Source organism: Diadema antillarum, unplaced genomic scaffold, assembly GCF_040938485.1.
Source record: "Diadema antillarum isolate AM-2024a unplaced genomic scaffold, OU_Dant_1.0 seq00001285_RagTag, whole genome shotgun sequence".
Classification (NCBI taxonomy): Eukaryota; Metazoa; Echinodermata; class Echinoidea; order Diadematoida; family Diadematidae; genus Diadema; species Diadema antillarum.
In genome coordinates, this window is record NW_027272064.1 from 32501 (window position 1) to 46916 (window position 14416).

The window sequence follows — 14416 nt, forward strand, 5'->3', positions numbered from 1 at the left end:
CTTCTGTACTATCAATTCATCATCGTGATCTGAAATGTGGTTCACTCTTAAACTAGCCATTTTACCACAAACTTCAGAAGTGTGTCGGGACCAACTGTCCCTGTTTTTATGTGCATGCCAGTGTGCCAAAAACAAAGCAAAAACAAGAGGAAAAAAGCCCCAAAAGATGTACAGCCGCTTGGCTTTTGACATTTTGTGGCATCCTCAGCTTCTGGCTAGCCCCACGGGGAGAAGATTTTGAGGGGCCGTCAGTGTGAAACTCATCCCCGGGTCTGCTCGCAACATGCAGATCATTCAATTTCCTCTCGCTCTAATAGGCAGTGAAAAGAGCCATGTCACACAACATGAGCTGACTAGATCCCTGATGCATGGTCTCTGTGAGATTCGGTGGTCCTCCAATATCCTCTCCCATCCATTTTTTTTTTCCTGTGCATCAAAAAGGGATGAATCATAGACAATGTAGTGGTGATTGTGCTAATCATGTATAGACCCACTGAACACATACTTTGTATGCAGCTACACCATTGTACAGTGTATGTCCATGGTACAACATATTTTCTGTACATATTACTGTAAAACATAATATTTTCGCTGTATGAAATTTTTGCGAATTGGAGCCAACAGCCATTTTCATGGCATGAAATATTCGCGAGTTGCCTCTAACATTCAATGCATTTAGCGTAGACAAGAACTTTCGCATGCTTTTTAATTTCGCGAATCTTGGCTCTCACGAAATTCGCGAAATTAAAATGCATGCGAACATTTCTCGTTTTACAGTACATCTATGTAGTCAGTTCATTTTTCCGAGTTATGAATTTTGTAGACTATTATCCTCGAAGATGTTACTCGTGAAAAAGGTCTTTGATATCATTTGTTAGACAACATGTTCAATGCTCATTTATTTCAAAATTTGTTTGTTTTTTTCCTCAGTAAAGTAGATTAAATGGTGCAAAATTTGAGCTTCTGTTTCCCAACTGCTCTCTGGAGAACAAAGGTCACTAGGGATGAGCACATGAAGTGATTTATGTTTGTTTGTTTGTCTCCCTTGTGTATCTATTACAGGAAATCCAGAGAGTTCCTACATCATTTCCATCTGCAGCAAGTACAGACCCTGTCAACAAACCCAAGAACAGATATACCAACATTGTAGCATGTGAGTTAATTTTTGTTTGTTTGTTTGTTTGTTTGTTGTTGTTGTGGTTGTTGTTGTTGTTTGTTTTTGTTTTTTGTTTTTGTTTTTTTTTGGGGGGGGGGCGAGTCATGATATCTTAATGTACTAAATACCAGTCACTTTGAAGTTGTTTTTAAATAGCAAGACTTCAATCTTCCTACATGTAAACTAGCTGCCATGAAATTTGGAGAAAGAGGAGTATGATGCTAGTGTGTGTAGCTTCACAAATATGTTACCTTTATAAGTAAATATTATTGTCATCTGTTGAAGAAAAAAAAAAAGTTTGATTTTGAATCTAATGTACATTCTTTGTGTAAAGAAATCCTATGCAGTTAAAAAAAAAAGGAAGAAGAAGATTCTACAAAAGACAGTGTGTTTGTTTAAATGCCAAAGGGGATTTTAGAGGATGATGTATTTGTCAATTTAAATTCAGGTGAATGTATGCCATTCTGTCAACCATCTGCTGATGTGCATACTTTAAAAAAACAATCATGATGATAGATTGATATCCTCTTAAAGCACGTAATCCATTGCCTACATTTTGTTGCTACGTGCAAGTGGGAAGGGGGGAGGCATAGTAACAGATTTGCATCCAAGAGGATTAAGCCAGGATCTTAATGTGAGAACCTGGTGACTTAGGTGTGCGTGCTTCTTTGTCAGGGATTTCCCCTCTTAATTCAGGGATCCACAGGAATCCCCTCTGTCCCCGGTAATCAATCACTTCCTTTTCTCCTCCTACGCCACCGACTTGCATTTTTCTCGCCCATCCACTGGGTCTGTATCAGTGACAAAGGTTTAGGTGACGACGATCAAGGATGAAGAGTGGCATGAGATTGACACGATGGCTGTGTTTGATTGAAGTGCTGAATGCAGTGTTTGCCATGATAATGATGATGATGGATGATGATGATGATGACGGCGATGATGATGATGATGATGATCAGAATGATGATGATGATGAGAATAGTGGTGTTGGTGGTGGTGGTGGTAGTGATAGTGATGATGATGATGATGATGATGACAGTAAGATAATGGTGAAATCGATGTCTACAATCCCAATGGTTTCAGTAATGATAACAATGGTGATGGTGTCGATGATAGTAATACCACTTTATATCATATTGGTAATGGCATTATGAACCAGTGATGTCATGATATTAATATGACTCTACTCCAGAGTGCTGTGAGGATGATGTACAGGATGATGATGATCAAAGAATGTGTTTTTAATTTTGGAATGATTGTTTGAGTACTGATGATAATGAAGATGGTGATGATGATGGGGATGATGATGATGGAGATGATGATGGGGATGATGATGGGGATGATGATGATGGGGATGATGGTGGGGATGATGATGATGATGATGGTGATGATGATGGTGATGATGGTGGTGATAATTATGATGTGATGACAGTAACAATGATTATGATGATGACAGCGATGATGATTATGATGATGACAGCGATGAAGATGAGGAAGAGGATCATGATGATGACAATGATGAAGGTGGTGATGATGGCGATGATAGTGATGAGGATGGTGATGAGAGTGATGATGATGGTGATGGTTAGATCAAAGCTGGATGATGACAGGGATAAAGATGGTGGTGATGTATGTATATGACACCAGTATCAGTCATGGGCCTGATTTTTATGTGTTCCCCTCATCTCTTCTATATTCCTCCATGTATTAGACGAGTCATCCAGAGTGCTGCTACAGCCAGTTCCTGGAGTGCCAGACTCGGAGTACATCAACGCAAATTACATAGATGTAAGTAAGATGCTTGAGTATTGTAACATTCTAAATCCAAACTTGACACATTGAAAGTGAAAGTTCTTCTCTCATTCCATTCAAGGTTTTCATCATGGCTGTTATCTAGTGATAAAGGAACTCTTTGTTCCATTTTCAATAGGAAGTCTTGCTTGTGTGTACATGCAGAAACATGGCTGCAGTGCTATACATAGCTCTCCTTTACAAAGAAAAAAAAAATAGTAATGGAACTTCCATTTGCTTTATGTTTTAACTTGTCCTCCCTTTAGTAAGATATTTAAGATCGCAGTTTGTAGCATCTTCCAGCTTATTTACGTCTAGGTTTCAGTGGGGCGGCTTCCATTAAAAATGTAAAGCAGTATTTTTGGGTAAATTAGTCATTCAAGGTAAACCATTTTACCTATTGGGTTAAAAAAAGAAAGAAAGAAAGAAAAAAAAGACTCTATAAAGACAAAGGGGTCCATACTAATCTAGAGGTCAGTCTCGGCGGTGTATTCTGGATAGGTGGGGCTTGCCTTAGTTTTTCACCACTCTATTTCTCCATGACCTCGTTGCCGCAGTTGTTCCCCTGCCATCATAAAGAGTTATCCTGTCTGTCAGGATATTTTGCATGCTGTGTCATACTACCCTTTTACTCTTCTGTGCTCTCAAGTAGGGAGTTTTAACATCTGTCATGTAAACCTAACAATATATGGGATAAATGTAAGAATATTGTTGCATTGCTTCAGTTATTGTTGTACCATGAGTCCATTGTAACAGTAGAGCATAGCAAAAAACGAAACAAAACAAATGCAAGAAACGAGGAGAATGTACCATCTAGAAAAGCTACATTTGATGAACTAAGTAAAAGACCCAACTACATTTTGCATTTGTGTAATGTGTGTATTGGAATACAATATACAAAAAGGGACTACAACAAACCTGTACGTGATTTACGTATATTTGAAGTCCTACATCTGATAATCATAGTTCTGTGTCACGGTCGGTGCGTAACATGAAGCTCGGATTCAACATCGAGCAACACTTTGCTGCTCCGTGGAACATCTGTTTCAAGGCACCCTGGAAACATATCTATCAACAGTCAAAAATGCGGGCCAAGATTACTGATCCTCACTGACACATAGAAGAGAAAGGGATAAAACGAATTGATTCCGATGCTCTATCCCCTGTTTGTGTCGCTTCTGAAAACTGATCTGCCGAGGAAATCACAGCCGGGCCTGTCCTATGTCAGTGTGTGCCAGTAACCTGATCGCGCTGCAGCACTAAAATCGATACCCCGGGAGAATTGTGTTACGCAAGCAAGCTTGCATGTTAGCGCGGTACCTTACTATAGATTTTGCCAATAAATCCCTGCATTGCCTTGGCAACTTGATACCCCCATTGGACTGTTGTCATGTTCAGTGAGCTTTTATTTATTTGTTTTTTTATTTCAGTTTCTGTTTGGTTCTTGACCCATGGGTAGTAAACAGCAGATCATACCCTGTATCAATATAACCAGCTGTTTTCACTAATGATTATTTTACAGAGGATCGCAACATGTTTATAACAAAACATATCAATTCTTAGAATGACCAGGAAATGCAATACCCCTGACAGTGCCTTACATCCCAGTTCATTCGACAGAAATATACAGCATGGTATTTTGTGGACATCACTAGTGTCACATGGCGCACAAAGATTGTATAAATGCAAGTCTGCATTTGCACTGTACAGATCAAACTACAATGGTAATACACTGTTTCATATTCTGAAATGAAATGAACTTCTCCAAACTGTCTCATCTTTGTCTCATTTCACAGGGCTTCAACAGACAGAAAGCATACATAGCAACACAAGGTTAGTACTCCAGGCTGTGAAATGTGGTCTACAAGGTGGTCCTGAATGGTCCAGAATTCATATTTGTCTTTGAAGTCCATGTATTGATACACATATTCTTCCTGTAGATATTTTCACCCTATTGGGGGCTATCCACCTCGAAATAAAATTTTGAATAAAGAAGCAAGGAAGTAAACTTGTGGAAAAGTTCTAATAGAGCGGGTTAAATGCATTAAAAAGCAACAGATTTCTAATTCTGCATACACTGTATTATCGTGGGGGGAAAAATAAACCAAAGTGAATATGCAGTATCATGTATGAATTCCTAGTAACCTTTTTTTTTTTTTTAAATGCACCCAGTTCTTCATTAGCTTACTCTTCCAAATGAACATGATTGTTTTTTTTAATTGCCAAGATACTCAGTAAATATACGGGCAGTACAGAGTTTGTCTTGATCTTGTGGGCCTTTGAATATACACCCATATTTTGGTATATATATGCAACCCCTGTGCCATAAAACAAAGTCCCTGAATGTAATGTCTCCACATTCAGTAACACATCTTATTCCAGCCTTATGAATCAGAAGATGGCTTCTTAATCCTTTGTTCACTTTGAGTCATGATTGGCACAGAAAACCCCATAGTTTTGTACATGCTGTCCAAAGTCCCTGGTGCAGAAAAGGTTAATGCAGTGTAGCTTTATTCTGTTACGTGCAAACCCTCACGCTGGAACATGACTCTCAAACTGCGATATGTTCCGTTGTGTGCTACAGGTCCGCTGAAATCGACCTTCGATGATTTCTGGCGTCTGGTTTGGGAACAGAAGTCAGTTGTCATCGTCATGATTACAAAGCTGGAAGAAAGAGGAAGGGTGAGTGTTGGATGAAATGAGACCCATAATTAATCATGGTGGTGAAAATTGGAGGAGAATATTGATAATAACAATTGTACTGCAACTACTTCAGTCTCTGACTGCTACTACTGCTATTGATAATAAGAGTAGCAGTAGTAGCAGTAGCAGTAGTAGTAGTAATAGTAGTAGTAGTCATAGTAGTAGTAGTAATAGAAGTAGTAGTAGTAGTAGTAGTAGTTATAGCAATCGTAGTAGTGGTAGTAGTAGTTGTAATAGTAGTAGTAGTAGTGGTAGTAGTAGTGTTGATGAGGATGATAATTATAATAATTGTGATTACAATGATAATATCAATAATGATAATGATGATATCAATAGTGATATTCATTTTTATTGGGATATTTAGTTCTTGGTTCAACTCCTCTTTAAAAAGAAATGTTTTCCCCCTCCTAAATTCAGAGGAAATGTGATCGTTACTGGCCAGCCAAGGGCACTCCCGAGCGCTATAATGAGATCGAGGTCACCCTTGAAACGAAGGAGAAATTTGCCAGCTACACACTGAGAACGTTTCTCCTAAAGCACCGACACAAAAAGGTATGTGTGGGACTTGTAGCATGAGACAGACAATTTTTCTTTTTAGAAGTCGTGACATATTCTGGCAGGGAGAAAGAGAGCTAGCAACATCATTTTGATGTATGTGAATGAATCTTTTGAAAAAGTTTTTTTTTTTTTCATACACAGATATTTGTAGAGAAAATGTACATCAACTTTTATGAGTAAACATTTTTTTTTTTCTCATGCACTGAAATCTATAGAAATTTTACCTTCATTCCCAGCTGTGTTGTTTCACTTTCTTTTTCTATGTCAATCCATCACGTGCAGTAAAGAACTTTGAAATTGTGTCTTATCCAAACTTTCCACCCTATTGTGTAAAGCATTATGGATGTTGCCTATCAGCTGGAGATGGTGACTCTTCTTTAGATTGTATATATACCAGGTATAAGTGAACTGTAACACTCCATCATTATGGGAGAAAAAAATAACAAAATCTCCATTATCTTGGAAGTTAGCTTGTTGCCTTCATGTAATTTTTGTTTGTTTTTACTGGATTTTACCACCAATACTGAACAGGAACACTGATATGTAAATTCTAAAAGGGCGTTTGTTGTATTACCATCCCTTGTGAGCTTTATGATCTATTCATTGCCTTCTTATACCTGTTGCATAAGATCTTGAAGTCAAAGTCAAAGGAATAAAAGGACAACAAATGAAACACATCTTGGTTGTGGATTAGATATCTGGCTGAAATGCTTTTTTTTTTTCAAGCTTTGTGTCTGACTTTGATAAGATATCTTAATGCAACAGCACCCTAATGTGTTTCAGGGTATCATGTCTTTACCAATCTCTATATTGTCATTTTTTCCTCTCTCTCTCTCTCTACTTGCTCGTCTCGGTAATTATTGATGAAGCAGGATGTGAATCCAGTAGGTCTCAAATTCCTTTCCGTTTATCACTTTATTATTTGCACTTCGCCCTTTCATTTTTTGCTCCCATTTTTTTTTCAGTTTTTATGTATCACTTGTTTGGTTGTTTGTTTTTTCTTTCATCAGTGATATAATGCTTTTGATGATTTGTATTGTTATCACAAAAAAAAAAGAGCTTAAATTTGATTTAATCAGAATCCCATACAAATCTAACTCCTTGTGCTCATTTTAAGAGTTAAGTTAAAGTTTTTGTTGATTTGATGGTTATGATTTCTTGGTTAAATGTAATTTCTTTATTCTTTTCACAAGAAAAAAAGAAGAAAAAAAAACTTGATATCAGATATATATACATATATGTATATTTTTTTTTTCCATACTAACTTACATGTCATTTTGATCCTAAGGAAAAAAATTCCAGTGAACATGACTTTTATCACAATAAAACATATGTGAGCACATAAAACAATCAAAATGGAATCAAAATTTTTAATTGTGAACAAGAGGTATTCTTCAAAATTTCCTCCTTCTCTCTTTTTTTTAAAATGCAGTTTGCAGTCATGTGTGTGAAGTTGTGAAGTTGACCCCCACATTCCCTACCCTGCCCAGTGCTCTTTCCTTGTTTACCCATCCTGCGTTGGTAAACTGATTACCAGTATGGTATTCTTTTGGAGAACATTTCATGTGTGACTAGATTCCCTAAAGCACTGCCCCTATAATCTCTACCCCTACCAAACACGTGCACAGAGATACAACTCCAACATTTGAGAGCATGCTGGTTTGAGTGTGCCTGTTGTGTCCTTGTCCTGTGCTTAAGTCTCCCAAGACTCTTAATTTTTCCCTTGATTATTATTCTAAAACTATGGGTCATCATTAAAGTCACATACCTTCTATTTATCACACACACATTCAAGGAGTGTAAATTTACAACAGGATTCATTGTTTTTAGTTTCATTTTTCCCCATCCTACTATAATTATTTCACATGATTTTTTTACCTTTTCATTTTCATTTTCATTCATAAACCTACTCCAAACTAACACTAGCTCCAACCGTTATGTTGAAGTGGAGAGCAAAAACAAAAAACAAAACAAAAACAAAAAGTATCCTCGTGACTTTGGTTTGGCTTTGTTAAGTTTTCATTTTTACTGTAGTGAAGTTTTGTCAAAGTTGATTTACTTTTGCCAAGTTTTTCTGACTATATGCAGAATGTATATCTATTTATATATGCATGACTCTTGTGACTATGTGTCTATGCATTGAGTGTTGGACGTGTGTGTACGTGTATATGTATGTCTGAATTTAGTTGTAGTGCTGCTTATGCCTTGGCCCCCTTGCAATCTTACTTTCATTTCTGGTCATATGGCTCAAGGTGTTGTGAAATGCTTACTGGAAGTCATGTGAAAATGACAAGGTTGAGGTCTAACTGTGACTATTGCCTTCAGAGAAAGGTGAATTCTAATGTTGTTCAGTTTCTAGGGCCTCTTGGCTTCTTTTGCTTTTCTTTTCTTTTCTTGCATTTGTTTGATTAGTGTCTCAGTGTGTTTGTTCAGTGGATGTGTAATGTAATATGTATTTGAAATGATCACATTCATGTATATATATATATATATCCACCACTAGTGATTATAACTCATCGATTTGTTCTTAATATGCAATTTGCCAGTTGTTCGGACCTTTGACATCCATGTGTATCTGATATGGTGTTATCTTCATTTTTACAGCAAATGCCCTGTGTATTTTGTCATTTTAAAGGGGAAGTTTACCCTGAAAACAAGTTTGTGTGAATAGAAGCAGAGAAATTAAGAGGAACATTTCAGTGAAAGTGTGAGCAAATTCTGTCAAAAAAAAGTAAGTTTTTGATTTTTTTTAAAGTTTTGATCAATCAAACACAATTTTTTTTTTCTTTTTCTCTTTTCTTCTTCTTCTTCTTCTTCTTCTTCTTCTTCTTCTTCTTCTTCTTCTTCTTCTTCCTCTTCTTTTTTCCCCTTTCTTTGAAGGCTGTGGTATCTTCAGGCTATATGCTTATTTGACGTCAGTCTTCTGCATTCACTCTCCCAATACATGCGCCATAATTCAGTCAGATCATTTGATTCACTATATCCCAAGTGGTTCCCAATTGATGTGTTTTCTTATTCTTTTCTTCAATCTGTACATTTATATCTCAATTATGTTTGGATGTACACACTGTATGTTTTATTGTCTTGAGAATAAAACGAAATATATATGACTGTATTTCGTTTGTAATATATATTCCATGCAGAAAATTCCTAATAAATTCATTTGAATTGAATTGAATTGAATTGAAATCAAACACAAATTGGCAGTTCTGTGATGTCACAAACGAGCCCCCCCCCCCCATTTGCCCTGTACTATTAAATGAAACATAATATTCCCATCAAGTAAATTTCCAATCGTACGTGCACCTCTGATTTTTATTACTTTTTTTCTAGTATTTTAATCAGAATTCGGTCAAGCTTTCACTACCGTGTTCCTCTTATTTTTGTGATGCTCTTCAGCATACTTATTCTTAGGGTAGATTTCCCTTTGAGGTTGTTCTTAACAGGACCTGTGTAACTCCACATGATATTTTACACCAGAGATCTGCATCTTAACAGTGTCACTGATGCATAACAATGCAACACTCCTCATTTTTTTTTTTTGTGTGTAAATTGTTTAACTACATCGTATCTTTAAAAACAGCAAAACTGGACAACCTACAGCAGCATGTACAATGTATGTCTTTGACTCTGCAGCCCAAGTAGTTGAAACCATATTGGAGAAAATATTGCCTTTGGTTTTTGTTTATTTATTTGTTTGTTTGTTTGTTTATTTGTTTTTTACAAACTTTGTTAACCTAGCAGTAGATCCCAATGTCACTGCTGAATGGGTTAAGAGTGTTAAAAAGCTATCAAAAAATTAGAAGGAAGAATGCCAGATAATCATGAGCCATTACAGACAGATGCTGTTTGATCAGTCATCTTCTCATTAATAGTATGATTTTCATGTATTGACTCTGCTGTAACAGCTTTCTTCCAAAGCTGCTTCTCTTGTGCAAGTGTGTTTCATTGCTCTCTTCCACCTTATTATTAAGCATGATAACAAATTTTAACAAGCGCTCCTGAAGGGCAGTGCACCCTGAAAATCTATCTGTGCACCACTCCCTAAGATGTTGGTCAAAATCCTGGATCTCTTTTTTTTTTTGTATTATTGTGTTTTACTCATGGAAGATGAAGTGTGGTCTGCAATGGGATGATCTATGAAAACTTGCAAATTTTACTAGTTAGAGATTGTTACCAAGGAAAGTACAAAAAGTGCTGTGAATAGTTAAATAAGTTTTGAAGTCTGAAAAATCGGGCCCATTACACAAAAGACATATAAATGCAGAAGTAAAATTGTTCAATAGAAGCTTCTATGACAGCAATCAGATGGGTTGATATCATATCTTTGTGTTGTCATGGTAGCTTCCATCACGGACACTTACACTGTATGTACCATGAATGCATTATGCTGTTTGTCCAATTATTGCCCTAGGAGTATACAGGGGTTTGACACCACGTGGGGTCGTCAGACAAACCAAGTCTAATTATATGGACTTCTGTGAGCCCAAAATTCTCTGGTGGTGTGTTTTGGTCAAAACCTTGACAGCTCTGCATTGCAGAAAAAAAAAAAGAAAGAGAAGAAGAAGAAGAAAAAAAGACATAACCAGAAGAAAACAAAGGTAAAGCACAATCTCACAGGTTTTAAAGAAGTTTGATTGGTCCAGACAATGAAAAATAGTTTCAGTGGCTGATTTTCTGAAAGTACTGTGATACCATTCTCGATTGTACCTCCTGATTTGGATGCACATCTCTGATACTTCCAATATGAGAGACTGAGAGGTGCACTTGATCAAGATCTTTTGTGGTGGTTGAACATCGTGTCACACTTTGTGTGGTCATAATGAATTCACTGCACCCACGAATCATGAGGCAGACTGGTACTAACCAGTTCTTGTTTGACTCCCACCATTCTTGCAGCATGGTAAGGTGCCAGAGAGAAGGGTTTACCACTTCCACTACACCGACTGGCCAGACCACGGGGTCCCACCCTACACGTTGCCTGTCTTGTCCTTCGTCCAGCGGTCATCAGCAGCCAATCCGGCCGACGCTGGTCCAATCATTGTCCACTGCAGGTAAAGATGAAACCAATCTTTTATGGAATGAAAAATATGGGTATGTGTAAGCAAATAAATATTAGTGGAAAAATGAGCAAAGAAAATGGGATTCCATTTTCTTTGCTCATTTGTCCACTAATGAATTATATTCAGTTCTGGTCAGTTTCCTTCTGTTTGCATTTGTCAAATAAAAATTAATCTAAAAGTGGACATTTTTGCGATGTGGAAATTTTTTCAACTTTTGCACAATGTGAAACTAGTATGAAAGTAAGAGCACACAAAATTTTTGCTTGTTCTATATATAATGCTATTTTCTATTTTGATTCTGTGGAAATTCATCCCACACAAAATTCATTAAACCAGACTGAGCATGAAAAATTACTTACTCAAACATTTCCACTTTTACAATATACTATGAATAATTTGATCATGACTATGGTTTCCATGTCCAAGTGTCCCCTGCCCTTTGATTCAGACATTTCATCTTTCATGTGAAGATGATGACGATGATGATGACGACGAAGATGATGATGACAATACACAGCATTTGTATGGCACCATATACACTGTATCTGTTTAAAAAGCATTCGAAGGTGCAGACTCCTCCAAGAGAGTTTAGTAATTGAATGTGTGGTGAAAAATGTGAGTCTTGAATGAGGCCTTTGAAATGTTCCAAATTGTCCAACTGACCACAAAAGTGAAGTTATAGATACCTGCAAAGCATTGCCTATTAAGTTTGTAAAAACTTCAGCTGTAAAGTTCTTCATCTCAGAAGACGGGAAACCCTTTTATTTACTGTTCACCCGCTGATTGTCTTAACAGTGCCGGCGTGGGTAGGACGGGGACCTACATTGTGATTGACACCATGCTGAAACAGATGCAGGCTGAGGAGAAGGTCAACGTCTTCGGCTTCCTGAAGAGGATCAGGACCCAGAGGAACTACTTGGTGCAGACAGAGGTCAGTTTTTGTGCATAAGGATTTTTTTTTTTTAAATATATTTGATATGGCACGTCTTACCCTGTGATATCGGAATTGTGTAGCAGCATCTCTTATTTGTAAGATGTGCAGTTACATTTTAATTTTACTCTTTATTCTTTATTCAATTGGTTGAATTATCTTGCTGTCAAAGATACCACAGGGCACCAATTACATGACTCTCCTCAAATACATTAAGTGCCACCATCAACAGCATGGTGGTTACTTTTTATTTAGTGTTGACTGAATTTTGAAATTGTCCATGTGGTATGTTTATTTCCTTGATATGGGAAGAAGATACACGGTGAAATTCAAACAGTTCTTTTTTCATTGAATGCAGCTGTTTACACTGTTAAAAATAGGAGAACAAAAGAATCCAACAGTTTATACACTTGCTGTGCTTGCTCTACAGTTCTAAAAAAAGCATGAATGATATAAAGCTAAAGTTTGTAGTAGATTACAACATGATGCTGCAAACATATCACACAGTCAATATAACAGTTTGTAAAGTCATGTTTTTTCGGCATTCTCCATTCAGGAGCAATACGTATTCATCCATGATGTTCTTCTGGAGTGGTTGAGGGCTGGCAACACCGTCGTCAAGGCAACCGAGCTGCGACAGTACGTGGACAGGATGACCCTTCCGGACGAGGTCGGCAAGATTGTGCTGGATGAGCAGTTCAATGTGAGTGTCTAGTCTTCAGACTGCACGCACCAAGTTCATTATTGAGGAGGAATGGGTCTTCATTGTGTTTTGTTTTGTTTTGTTTTGTTTTGTTTTTTTTAGATAATGCCTGCAAACTTGAAGTGTTCAATATTAGAAGTGAAATCATCAAAAATTGAAGAGAGGAAGGAAACTTCATTTGCATTGTTCTTGCAGAAGCGATCTTTGGATGAATCTTGGAATAGCCTGAACAATTTAATTGTTGAAAATGGTTGTGTGTTTATCACAAATAAGCATTTTGATTAGGCTTTTGTTATATAGACTGTCTTAGATTGTCGGGAAAATGTGACAAATAATTTATCTTCTGATAGAATTGGGTCAAATCAAAGATCAATATTGACAGCTTATAACACTATTAAAAGATGTATAGTTATATGAATACATCAAATAAATATGATGTATTATTTATACTAACCTGATGATTGAATTTTGTTTGCAGCTAATAACAAGGATGAAGCCTAGAGATCATGAGTTTAATAAGGCAAGGCAGAGCAAGCACAAAAACAGGAATATGGATCTCATACCAGGTGAGATATTGCTTTTCTTCAAACCATTTTATGAATTATTCCTCCATTGCAGCTTTGCTCAGGAGACATGCCACTATTCTTGGAGTTTATTTAGGCACCTGTTGACAATTTTGCAAGAAATTAAACTATGCGTGAGTCATAGGGCATACAGATTTTTAAAATGATATGATGATGATTAAGTGAAAATCTGGTTGCGCAAATGATGGTTCATGGTCCAACTAGGTTCTTGTGTGTAATGAATGAGAGACCTGTTCTGTATTTGTATATTTTCAAATCATAGCTGATGGTGTATGCAGCAGAATATAAAGTATATAATACAGCAGTGTATCAAACAAAGTTATAAAATGAAGGGTTATTGAAAGAGGGAATGTAGCCTTATTAAAACTAACCCCATGAAAAATAAATCCAATTTTTTTTTGTCCTTTCTTTCTATACAATTTTACTGAACAAGCATTCATATATCAGCATCAGAAAGAGACTTGAAGTTGCTCTGAGTTTCTCGTTCAGCTCACATTTGTTCGTAATTTTTCCCCTCCCCTTCCCCATAGTTGAGCGAAGTCGAGTTCCGATCTCTGGTGTGCCTGGAGTTGATGGCTACATCAATGCATCGTTCCTTCAGGTATGGACGGGAATGGGCTCGGAATTCCTTGCATCAACTTCTGGTCGTTCGCTAGAGTAATCAAATGAGATGATTGCAGTTTGGTCCAAGACGTCGTTATTTGCAGCCTATCAAAGCTGTCATCGGCGAGTCATTGGAATCCCAGTAGTTTATTGGGATGAAGTGATTGACATAGTGATAATGATATTGATGATTGGTGATGATGATAGTGGTGGTTATCAGTTTCAGTTTTGGATTCAGATTGATTTTATTATTTGCATTCACCATAAAATCATACATGAAATAGCAGCAGATATATTTGAACAAATATCTACAAATTAAATGTG

At 36.9% G+C, this 14416-nt stretch overlaps 1 protein-coding gene across 1 annotated transcript in view; it reads left to right on the forward strand.

The window, feature by feature from the left end:
- Nucleotides 1-14416, forward strand: part of LOC139707937 (receptor-type tyrosine-protein phosphatase gamma-like) — a 37905-nt gene that overhangs the window by 16699 nt on the left and 6790 nt on the right. Inside the window, exons 4-13 of the mRNA XM_071619932.1 lie at nucleotides 1063-1153; nucleotides 2868-2944; nucleotides 4744-4780; nucleotides 5532-5629; nucleotides 6068-6202; nucleotides 11108-11262; nucleotides 12067-12202; nucleotides 12759-12905; nucleotides 13384-13471; nucleotides 14020-14090. Of these exons, the coding sequence (XP_071476033.1) occupies nucleotides 1063-1153; nucleotides 2868-2944; nucleotides 4744-4780; nucleotides 5532-5629; nucleotides 6068-6202; nucleotides 11108-11262; nucleotides 12067-12202; nucleotides 12759-12905; nucleotides 13384-13471; nucleotides 14020-14090 (1035 nt within the window). The remainder of the gene's footprint in view (nucleotides 1-1062; nucleotides 1154-2867; nucleotides 2945-4743; nucleotides 4781-5531; nucleotides 5630-6067; nucleotides 6203-11107; nucleotides 11263-12066; nucleotides 12203-12758; nucleotides 12906-13383; nucleotides 13472-14019; nucleotides 14091-14416) is intronic.